General features: G+C 41.6%; 1 protein-coding gene across 9 annotated transcripts in view; it reads right to left on the bottom strand.

The window, feature by feature from the left end:
- LOC117264751 (NACHT, LRR and PYD domains-containing protein 3-like) overlaps positions 1 to 12,272 on the bottom strand; it is a 51,445-nt gene that overhangs the window by 38,899 nt on the left and 274 nt on the right. For 6 of the 9 annotated variants that reach the window (XR_013488295.1, XM_078162991.1, XM_078162992.1 and 3 more), the window contains exons 1-4: positions 11,607 to 11,653; positions 4,542 to 4,679; positions 3,670 to 3,905; positions 1,533 to 3,513 (exon numbers count right to left, since the gene is read on the bottom strand). Coding sequence is in view for 8 of the 9 variants with exons in the window: in XM_078162991.1 (XP_078019117.1) it covers positions 1,533 to 3,513; positions 3,670 to 3,905; positions 4,542 to 4,679; positions 11,607 to 11,638 (2,387 nt within the window). In the remaining variant the exon portion in view is untranslated. Of the gene's footprint in view, positions 1 to 1,532; positions 3,514 to 3,669; positions 3,906 to 4,541; positions 4,680 to 11,144; positions 11,215 to 11,606; positions 11,654 to 11,712; positions 11,846 to 12,272 lie in introns of those variants that run through there. The other 3 variants (XM_078162989.1, XM_078162990.1, XM_078162988.1) reach the window with 3 other exon arrangements.

Below are 12,272 nucleotides of genomic sequence, written 5' to 3' on the forward strand. Positions count from 1 at the left end.
TTATCTCACTGTGTTTGACAGGAAACAATAATTCTCATCACTTGATCTCAATCCCACAGACTTTAATCTGTGTTTTGCTTTAATCTTGCAGATGAAGGCAGAGATAATGGAGTTACATCGAGGCTTCCATAACATTTGCCAGTGTGATCTGATCCCATGTATGTCTTCACAAAGTTAGCATGATGAAATCTTAATTAGAAAACCATTTTTACAACTCAGTGAACAATTACAGTTAGGATGATGAGATTTCTTTATAAGCTACCTGCTACTGGCTAATGCTAATGTTAAACTTTATATAGATGTTGTTGTGTAACTGACATTACAGATCAGTTCACTGATCTGATGACTTTTTCCACTTCGTTACCAAATTACTGTTGTAACATTCAACATTATCACATACCTGTCACTTGTGACCACAGTGGCTGATTCAATAACACATCCTATTTACATAACAGTAATATTAATAATGATTTTTCTATAAAAAACTTTTCAAAAACAAGTTCACAGTTCTTTCAAGACATAAAATAGACTATATACAGAGCAGATACAAAATGGAATACAGTTCAAAACAGAAGTAAATTTAAATTAGTTTGTAATAATAAATAAAAAGAACATAAATAATTAAAACTGTTTAAAAGCCAATTCATAAAAACTAGTCTCAGGTATTGATGTGCTGTGATATCCCCTAACATCCTCCATGGCCATTATAAAATTGCTCTGAAACCATCATGACACCCCAGCCAGGGTGGGGGGTTCGAACCCAGGGTGGGGGAGCCCTTTCTGTGCAGAGTTTGCATGTTCTCCCTTTGTCAGTGTGGGTTTTCTCCAGGTACTCGGTTTCCTCCCACAATCCAAAAAAATGCAGGTTAGGTTAACTGGTGACTCTAAATTGGCCATAGGTGTGAATGTGAGCGTGAATGGGGTTGTCTGTCTCTATATGTTAGCCCTGCAATAGTCTGGCGACCTGTCCAGGGTGTACCCCGCCTCTTGCCCAATGTCAGCTGGGATAGGGTCCAGCCCTGCGACCTCCAACAGGATAAGCCGTTACGGAAAATGAATGAATGAATAAATGAATGAATTTTCTAGACTTTAAGAAATGTCCTCTGAAGAATGATACAGATCCTAATTTAAACTGTGGAGTGAAATAATCAGGTATGCCCTGGATGTGTGATAATGAGACACCCTGCAGAATCTACTGAGTTAATAATAACTTTGCTGCATTCACTGGTTACTGTAAAAATACTGTTGTATGTTGGGATAAAACACTGTTGTGATAAAACCTCAAACATGACCTCTAAACACCTTCATTAGTTTAATCAGGTTAAGATTCTCCCAAAGGAGAAATGTGGAAAAAAACTGACAAAAGTAACAACTATTAGTAAGAAGTAAATAGAATAAATGTTCATTTACTTGACAGCCAGAAACACAACTAACTGAAACATCAACATTTGAAACAGCTCATCATCAACATCTGTTAAGAACTGAATCCCTAATGTACACTGATTTATAATGTTAACCACATCTGGACTCACCGAGCCTTTCTGCAGTTCCTCACAGCTGGAATCAGTCTCAGTCGTCCCTCCTCTGTTGTGTTGTACTTATTCAGGTCCAACTCATCCAGAACCTCCTCTGACATCTGCAGCATGTAGGCCAGAGCTGAGCAGTGGATCTCAGAGAGTTTCTTCTCTGATCTGTTCTCTGACTTAAGGAACTCTTGGATCTCCTGATGAACTGAGTGGTCGTTCATCTCCACCAGACAGTGGAAGATATTAATGTTTCTGTCAGGAGAGATCTCATCACTGCTCATCTCCTTCAAGTTTTTTATGACTCTCTGGGTGATTTCTGTACAGTTGTCAGTCTGACCCAACAGACCTCCTAACAGTCTCTGGTTGGACTCCAGAGAGAGACCATGAAGGAAGCGAACAAACAGGTCCAGGTGACCATTTTTGCTCTTCAGGGATTTCTCCATGACCCTCCTCAGGAACTCACCTAGGTCTCTGTCAGCATCATCACCAACCATCTCCCTAAATGCATTTTCCTCCCCCTCTTCATTATAATTATCATCATCCATCTCCCCAACAACATCTTCCTCCCCCTCTACATTATAATTATCATCATCCATCTCCCAAAAATCATCTTCCCTCACATCTTCATTATCATCATCATCGTTTTCACAGTAATTTTCATCGCTATCATCCTCATCATTCAGGAAGTCCTCCAGTACCTCTGTCTTCCTGTTGGTGTAACAGTGGAACATGTAGACTGCAGCCAGAAACTCCTGAACGCTCAGATGAACAAAGCAGTAGACTGATTTCTGGAAGATCACACTCTCTCTTTTGAAGATCTCTGTACAAACTCCTGAGTACACCAAGGCCTCTGTGACATCAAGACCACACTGCTCCAGGTCTTCCTGGTAGAACATGATGTTTCCTTTCTCCAGATGTTCAAACGCCAGCCTCCCCAGCTTCAGGAGAATGTCCCTGTCTGCCTCTGTCAGCTCCTGTGGACACGTTTCATGTCCCTCATCATACTTCTGCTTCTTCCTCTTTGTCTGAACCAGCAGGAAGTGTGAGTACAGTTCAGTCAGGGTCTTGGGCAGCTCTCCTCTTTGCTCTGTGGTCAACATGTGATCCAGAACTGTAGCAGTGATCCAGCAGAAGACTGGGATTAGACACATGGTATGGAGGCTCCTGGAAGTCTTGATGTGTGAGATGATTCTGCTGGAGAGCTCTTCATCACTGACTCTCCTCCTGAAGTACTCCTCCTTCTGGGCATCAGTGAAGCCTCTTACTTCTGTTACCCTGTCAACACATGCAGGAGGGATCTGATTGGCCGCTGCAGGTCGGGAAGTTATCCAGACAAGAGCCAATGGAAGCAGATTCCCCTTGATGAGGTTTGTCAACAGCACATTGACTGATGACTCCTGTGTGACATCAGACACAACCTCATTGTTGTGGAAATCCAATGAAAGTCTGCTTTCATCCAGGCCGTCAAAGATGAACAGAACTTTACAGACAGCGAGGTCCTCTGCCTTGACTTTCTGTAATGTTGGATGGAAAACATGGAGCAGCTTGAGAAGACTGTACTGCTCATCTTTGAACAAGTTCAGCTCCCTGAACGAAAGCAGAATCACCAGACTGACATCTTGGTTTTCCAAACCCTCTGCCCAGTCCAGAGTGAACTTCAGCACTGTGAAGGTTTTTCCAATGCCAGCGACACCATTTGTCAGAATGACTCTGATGTGTTCCTGTTGATCGGGAAAGGCTTTAAAGATGTCGTGGCATTTGATTGGAGTGTCATGAAGGGTCTTCATCTTGGAAACTGTCTCCAGCTGCCTCACCTCATGTTGGGTATTAACCTCTTCACTCTGTCCCTCTGTGATGTAGAGCTCAGTGTAGATCCTGTTGAGGAGGGTTCCACTTCCTGTTTCATCAGTTCCTTCAGTCACACATTCACATCTCCTCTTCAGAACGATCTTATGTTCATCTAAAACCTCCTGCAGACCAGCATCCACTGTAAAACAACAAGGCTTCATTAAATATAGTGTTGGTTATATAATAATAAAAAAGGAATTAGAATGGAGGCCTTAGATTTTTTTAAATGTATCTACTGTTGCAACACAAAAAGACTTTCTTTTTCAGACATCAGCAGACAGATGTGCAGTCTCACTTTGTACAGTGCTGATCTGACAGGTCATTTGCAGTCCAGCTCTTGTTCTGAATCTTTTTCCACACTGAGGACAGGAGGAGTCTCCTGATGAAGCAGACTGGTCCCAGTATGAGGTGATGCACTGTCTGCAGAACCAGTGTCCGCAGCTGGTAGAGAGAGGATCCTTGAGGACGTCCTGACACAAAGCACAGCAGGACAGTTGCTCCACAAAAACATTACTCCTCTTCTTCTTTCCTCTGTGGATGTAAACACATTCTTTATAACACATCACATTAGTGGTGACCAACCCACAGCTCATAAGATGTATGCAACTCTTCCCCTACATATTTATGTCTCTTCTTTTCACATCCTGATGTTTCTAAATTCACTTTCAAATCAAATTTTATTTACATCATAAATGTAAACCATTGTCTGAATGTGAGAGATGATCTCTTAAATTAATAGAACAAAACCATACACTTCATGAAGGTCAAATCACGAACCTCTACCCCGTAACTAAAAGGTTGTTGATGTGGTGTTTGCAAAGCTCACAGCTCATGAACAGAGTTCATGAACATGACACAGCAAAAGTACCAGCTGTCCAGAAAGCTGAATTTAGACCCAGTCCTGACACCTGTGCTAGAAACTATGCTTTAATTATAAAGCTCAGTGCATAGCCTAACTTTGGTCTAAATAGAAATAAATAACATCCAAATGTATCTGACCAGAACATTTTTTTGTTGTTTTTTTGCTAATGTAAGTCGAGGACAAGTGTTACAGAAACATTTAAGTGAATGGGCATAACCATTGGATGTTTTAATGTCACTACTTTTACGACTATCTATTACTACAAACCCTAATATGTTAAGCATACAGTAGAAACAGCGTCTTACTTTTTGTCTGAGGGTCCAGGTTTATTACTGGAGACTGGAGGACAACCTTTGGACTGGTCACGTTTCATAGACAGAGAGCTGAAAACTGCAGACTCTGTTCTGTCCTCCTCTTTCTCCACATCACTCATCTTCACCTGTCTGAGAGGTAAAGGAACAGTAGGCACACACAGTTTAATCAAACCCAGTCAGTACTCCACTTCTTTCATTAGACATTTCTGTAACACCATCATAAATAAATGGTAACGTTGAGTTGCACTGTAACCTTGGTTCTCCATGTGAGGAGATTATCTCCCCACTTAGTAGATATATCATTACTGTGGGAATTATCCCCATCTGGGGTAATCGACATGGAAAATTAATAATCTTTAAGACACATCACTTTACATGGCCCACATGTGCCAGGCAATAAAAGCCCCATCATGCCCATGCACCCACTGATTAACATTGATTGGAATGGGTATCGAGTGGCCTTGAGTTTGGGGAGATAATCTCCTCACTCAGAGAACCAAGGTTACAATGTAACTTAACCTTCTCTATCGTATCGAGATTATTTCCCCACCCAGTAGTTATATCATAACTATGGGAGCCCTTTGTGACACACCCAGGGGCCCCAGGAGACAGAGCAGATGCAGGTCCACAGTACTCAAATGAGACGTCCCCGCCACCAGGTGCATTAACAACAGAAAATACCCGATAAGTGTGTATATGTACATGAAAAAACACCAATGACCCATATACAAATGTACAACATCTTGCACATTCAACAGTAAGTGACACCTCCAGACGCTGTGTGCCACTGAACCACTGCCCAGGCGTCAGACGTAACCATAAGCATGACCAACCCTGCCAGATGCTGGGGTTGGGTGCAGGAAGACTGCTCACTTGGCCAGCCTGCTGCCAGGCCACTGACAATAATATACGACATTACCCTGGCTGGGTAAGGCGCCCCCCTAGCTCAGGGGCATGGAATTATATGGCCTACTGTGAGGTGGCACCCAGCACATGCTCCCCAAAGGAGGTACCAGCAGCCACATTCAGGCAGTAAAATCTGGCAAATGTGGATGGACTTGACCATGTAGCAGCTGCACAGACCTCTGAGAGGGTGGGACCGTGCCACAAGGCCTGCACCATGCCAGCACCTCTGTAAGTCTGCTGAATTGTCTCCACGACCCAACGAGACAGCCTAGCCTTTGACACCGGCTGGCCCTGGCACTGGGCCTTAAAGCAGACAAAGAGTTGTTTCTGTCTTTCTAAATGCTGCAGTGCGCCGGACATAGACCTTTAAGGCTCTAACAGGACAGAGATTTGAGTCTTCTCGACCTTCACCACCCTCTTTGGGGGGTTGTAGGGCCGCAACTCCACCAACTGATTCAAATGAAAGTCTGTGATTTCTTTTGACAGGAATGCAGGCGTACAGTTCCCCCACTCTTTTGGGTGATGTCACTGCCAAGAGAAAAAATACTTTAAGAGACAGCCACTTAATGCTGCCTGATTCCACAGGCTCAAAACCCCCTAAACCCTAATGCGCATTGTCCCTGGTTGCGAACAGGTTGGTCACTGCTCTGCCAAAACGGTGCCAGATCTCCCCAACCACCTCCGGTCCCCTGGACTTGGGCCTCCCCTGGAGAGTAGGTCCGCCCCCTGGTTTGTGCATAGCCCTGGGAGGCAGGAACCATGTCAATGCCCAGGTCCACAGCCTGTGTGCTATAGAGTGTGCCAGAGCTGACGTCAAAACCCGGAAGTTTAGCATCGCGCTGGTTCCCGGAAGAGAAAGTGAATGTGATTTTTGCATTGCAATTTGGATTATGTCAGAAAATAAGCTCTGTGGCTAACACAAGTTTATGATACTTACAGGTTTTGTTCAGCGACATAATCTTCACATATGAACACCTTTCATACCGCATTTGAAGCTTAAATGCGATCGCCAGAAGTAAAAAGCTAACGTTAGGCTTTAATAGACTACATGACTACTCCACGGTCGCACAACTCTTTATGTCACCGCCACTAAGCTTTCAACTGATTTCAGCCGCTTTATTTTAAAAAACATTGTATAATGGGGAAATCGGACTGTACACCCGCAAACGTACAAACAGCCCACAAACGTAATAAACCACAAACATAATACAAATCTGCAGCTTTGAATGTAATAATCCCTCAAATGTAATAAATTTCCCACAAACGTAATAGCAGCTGCCTACTACAAACGTAACACACAATTTTCCGCAAATGTAATAACTATTACATTTGCAGGAAATTATTACATATGTGGGAAGGTGAAAATCTAAACTGAAATAACTTCCCACAAATGTAATATGAGACTGAATAATGATCTTTGTTGTTGTTGTTGTTTGTTTGTTTACTTATACACCTGCCAATAGTGATGCGTGTGTTGACAAGCAACCCGCAGGTCGGGTGGGGCGGGTCAGAAAGTGACAGAGCAGCGTTCTGAGTAAGTCAGAAATAACTTACAGAAACACACACATATACACACACACACACTGGTCATTCCTTGTCAGTTCACAGAATTACTCTGAGGCAGCAAATATGTCATTTAATTGGATTTATTTTATTTTATTCTGCCTCTTGTTAATACGGATTTCTCTGCAGCATCTGGCCTACAGTACCTGTTCAGCACCTCGGACAGCGGCGCTGCGGGATGGCTTGGCTCTCATAGGGGGTCAGGTGCAGGTTGTAAGGTTTGAAAAACCATGGTTTACAATAACTTAATCCTCCTCCACTCAAAAATGTGTTTTCTTCTTGTTCCTACAGATGAATGTTTGAGCCTCACTGTGCAGAATGATGTATGTGCAGAGCTTGACACTCAAAGGCAGTTTTCACATTTATCTGCTGAAAATGCTCATATGATTTTAAGGGCTAGGGCTACGAGCCTATGTTGGTGGCTTATGTAGCCTATGTTTGAACCATTTAATTAAAATATGTCTGCATATCAAAAGCCAAAAACTTAAATATGTCGTTCATTCTTTGAAGTAATGAAAACATTTTTCAAGATTTAAGACTGGTCCGTGTACTTTTTGATAGTAACATGGACCAAGACTGTCTGAACAATGACAATTAAAGGCTTGCAAATAATTAATGACTGGTGAACTTAAATTAATGTAGCCTATGTGAATGCAGGAAAGTGAGAATTGCCATGTAGGTAACTGAAAATTTCCCAGACAAAATGACAATGTAATACAGACTGTTTAAGCTTAATAAGAAGCTGTAATGGCGGACTGCCAGCACTCTCGCCTGTACGGGGGTGATGACATTTAATGTCCCTGACAGGGTTTGTAGTCGTATTGAGCAACTTGTTAGCAACCGCCTTTTTTACGACACGTAAAAGCTTCAAAATTCACAAGTAGGGTATTTACTGACATGTTTTATGTCGTAGAACATTCGTTGAGAGCCAGGCCAGCACTGCGTGACTGAGGAGCCGAAGGAGAGGAGCAAGAGGCGCTTCGCTACTACCCTGGCAAATTTGAAACAAAGTCCCACTCTTTGAGCATAATGCAGGATCATGCATGTGCAGCATCATGGGAGACGGAATCCTTGTCGCCAAGAAAGCGCAAAAGGGAATAGAAAAGGCAGCGTGACCGACGAATTAAAAAAACGAAGGCCCACATTGGGGTAGACTTTCCCAGGTAGAGAGAGCTGCTGAGGGAGAATGGTAATGCAATCACAGGCCAGCGCCACTGTTGGCTGTTAGCCGCTGTTAGCGGCCAGTCGCTAACAGCCTCATCCCTCTCCTCGCATCACTGCGCTGCTGTTAGCTGTTAGCCGCTAGCCGCTGTTAGCGCTGGCCTGTGATTGTATTACCTTTCTCCTTCATCAGCTCTCTCCACCTGGGAAAGGCAACCCCAATGCTGACCCTTGTTTTTTTAATTCGCCGGTCACGCTGCCTTTTTGATTCCCTTTTGCACTTTCTTGGCGACGAGGATTCCGTCTCCCGTGATGCTGCATAATACATGATCCTGCATTATGCTCAAAGAGTGGGACTTTGTTATGCGGCAGTAGTGCCGCTGGCCACTAACAGCTGTTAGCGGCGCAGTAATGCAAGGAGAGGGATGAGGTGTGTGAGGTTGAGCCACTTGTCAGTTGTCAAAGGACAAGACGTGATTGGTTTGTTTCAATTTACATCCGCCCCAACAGTCCTACGTTGTAAACACAGCCAGCATGGTGAGGAGGGGGTTTGTCAACTCGCGTCGCGTGTGTCTGTGTAGGAGCCTGAATGAATACTCCATGTAGTATCGGATGACATGGTTTCATCAGTGTTATCATAGCTTTTTGGTGCACAGCGGCTACAGTTGTTGCAATACGTGTTTGAAACAGTGAGGCGCTAGAGTGCGCCATCTGTTTGAATGCAATATATGATTTCAACGTTAGATGGGAGAAATTCCTACACACTGTGGCTTTAAGCTTTTGTTAAACACAGACCTTATTTGAGGCATTTTACCAAAATCCCATTCAAAAAACGTATTGACTTTTAGAAAAGAGAACCGCAAGTGCTAAAAGCGCTAACGGAGTTCCAGGTTTACTGGCACACTCTATTCTGCAGTGGTTTGGAGAGCCTAGGCCCCCTTGCCTGTTGACATATGCTGCTGCCACTGTGCTGTCGCTTCTTACTAGCATGTGGTGGCCTTGCAGACTCAAGAGAAAATGCTGGAGGGCCAGGTGAATGGTTCTGAGTTCTAGAGCATTGATATGCTGGCCCTTCCAGTAGGAAGCCTCCACAGTTGCGAACTGCTACACCTCGCAATGGCTAACTGTGGAGATAACCCTCCCCACACTTGCACACTCACCCCCCTTCCTGACAGCTAGTCAGGGCAACAGATTGGACTCTATGCACTACCAGCACTTTATTTGTGACTGTATGAGTACGTTGTGTGATTTTAAATTCTACTATCTTGTTCTAATTTTTTTTTATTTTATTTTTTTATATTTATTACTGACTTTTAATGCACTGGTTGCACTGATGGAGAAACAGTACTTAGTTTTTTCTGTGTCTAGTACCCAGTGAAAATGACAATAAAGCGAATCTTGAATCTTGAATCTTGAATCTCGCCACCCCCCCCGACTCTGTCGGGTTCAAGCAGGCAACTAAACCCCCGAGGAATGTCACAAACTGCCCCCCGATCCGGTCGAGTTTGAGCCAGCAACAACCTCCTAGTCGTTGGTGGTGTGTCTTAAAGATTATTAATTCCCATGTCAATTACCCCAGATGGGGATAAATCCCTTAGTTATGATATAACTACTGGGTGGGGAGATAACATCGGTACAATAGAAAACATGATGATTTAACTTTAGTTAATAGTTGTTTACTGTTAACAAATAGAGAAATTAAAATCAATACTATTTGAATTATTAATAATTCTATAGGTTGGTATTTTAACTGTTCACTATTGTACAGATTTTAACATTTTATGTACTATATTAAGAAGTAAGTTAGTATATTAAGTGTTTTCTCAATTTAATAATGTGTGAAGTGCCTCTATACACATTATTTGAGTGGCCATTATAAAGTTCAGTGTTTATAGATGCACTACACAGTAGGCTTGTGCCGGTTTGAAAAGTTTTCTGTATTGGTTCATATGATTTTCCCCCAGTCTTTCCCTTTTAACTGTCTGTCAAGCTCAACATTGAACTTTGACCTGATTGTATTTGTGTTTCAGTATTACCCTGTAGTATTTGATACATTTTGGGCAGAGTATTCTTGGTGTTCATATAATTTTTATCATAAATCTTGTTAAGGGGTGCTGCTTTTGATTGCCTTACCTGTTTAGAAAACTGTTGATATAGCTTCTAAAATTGAGTGTACTAGATTAAATTTATTTGATATAACTTTAAAGGAATTAGCATAGTTGTGAATTAGTATTTCTGAATATATTTGCTGTCCTTTTAACACATTGTCCATTTTGTTTGGTTTAAACTGGGGGTTTCATGTCATTTCCCTGAGATGAAGTACTTTGCTATTTATCTGATGTTTATGACAGATTTGTATCCAGTTAAATACAGAGTATTATTAATCCATATGTTCCACCCTTTCTTACCTATAAAGGGTAAAGTCTTTATTGAAAGTGGAGCCAGCTCTTTTTCTATCATGCACCACTGATTTTTTGTTAACATTAGTCCATTTCATTATGATACTTATTTGTGTAGCATAAAAATAATTCTGTAAGTCTAGTAGTGTAATCCACCATATTCTTTAGATTTATTCATGTATGAAGTTTGACCCTTTCCCTTTTATCATTCCAGTAAACTAGTAAACTTTAAAGGTGCTATATAAATAAGGTTATTGTTATTACAGTTATTATTTTTCATTTCCTGTCACTCGGCGTGGAGGGGAGAACTCATATTTATGCAATCATTTGTAACATTTAATATACCAAACAATAACGACTCTGTATTACACATCTTATTTTACATTTATCTTGTTGATTATGTGACATCACCAAAGAAGTCCTGGATGAGTTTCCCTACACATAACTGTACAGGACGTGACCTCAGATGACACTGACAAAGACAAATCCCTCAGATTTGAACCTTGATTAAAACTTTGTGACTACATGTCTTCCGTGGATTAAAACAAAGCCATGAATCATATACTCGCTGTGTGCTGATGCTGGAGGCTCCTCTCCTCAGACCCCTCCTCTCCCCTCCACACCAAAACAATGACACAAAGTGGAAAATGAAAATAACTGTCACTGAGATAAAACTGACTGGAAGAAAAACAAATCTTAAGATTTTCACCGAAAAACACATCAGGGTGCAAAAAATATCAAAACAGAGGCAGATCATTTCTTTTTTCAGTGCAGGTCTTGTTTTCAGTGTCTATATGTAAAATGATTCTTTGGAAATGTCCTTAAATAGCTGGATATCTGCTCTCTCTCAGGAGTTTGTACAACCCCGATTCCAAAAAAAGCTGGGACGCTGTAAAACCTACTTAAAAACAGGGTTCAATGATTTGTAATAATTTTCAACATACAACAGGGGAAAATTTCATTAAACAAATTTCCAATGTTAAAATCAAATTTCGACAAGACATTGGTATTAACTCAATAAACCTACTCTGATAAAGAAATCCAAACATTTGACTCCATAAAACCAATGGGCCATAAAGTGGAACAACACAGAAAAAAAGTTCAGAACAGGCTGATTGAAATTTATTGAATACATGGAGTAGCCTTTGTTTGCAGCTTCAAGACACTTCCTGTATGATGAAACTGATCTCTCTCAGTGTTCATTCTTCCATACAGACAGTGTGGAAATCCTCAAGATGTGGGGGAATTTCACTTTCAAAACTTCTTCTTCATGTTGAGACAAGAACAACAGCCAGAGGCAAAAAAAGGCTTGATTAAAAATGTCAACATGAGAACAGAGTTCAGAACACACTGCAGGAATGAGGAAACAGAAAATGTGCAGAGACTCGGCAGTATGTGGAAACTTTTGAATCCTCTGAGGTTTCAGTTTCCTGCTCAACAAACTGTGTGTCCAAAGAGGATTAGTTCGGTGTGTGTTTCTTTAGTAACTGGGTGAATATCTAGACTAAATTCATTTTTATAGTTGTGTTGTTTGATGGCGTTTTCTTGCTGGAATAGTTTGATCAGTTTGTTGTGTTGAATGTTGTTCTGTCTGTCCTCAGCTGTGAGCTCACTGAGGCAGCTTCCTGTTTGTTTGACTGTCAATAAGTCACACACACTTTAAAATAATAATAATTATAGCCTAATAATGTTG

Source organism: Epinephelus lanceolatus, chromosome 20 (assembly GCF_041903045.1).
Source record: "Epinephelus lanceolatus isolate andai-2023 chromosome 20, ASM4190304v1, whole genome shotgun sequence".
In the NCBI taxonomy this organism is placed as follows: domain Eukaryota; kingdom Metazoa; phylum Chordata; class Actinopteri; order Perciformes; family Serranidae; genus Epinephelus; species Epinephelus lanceolatus.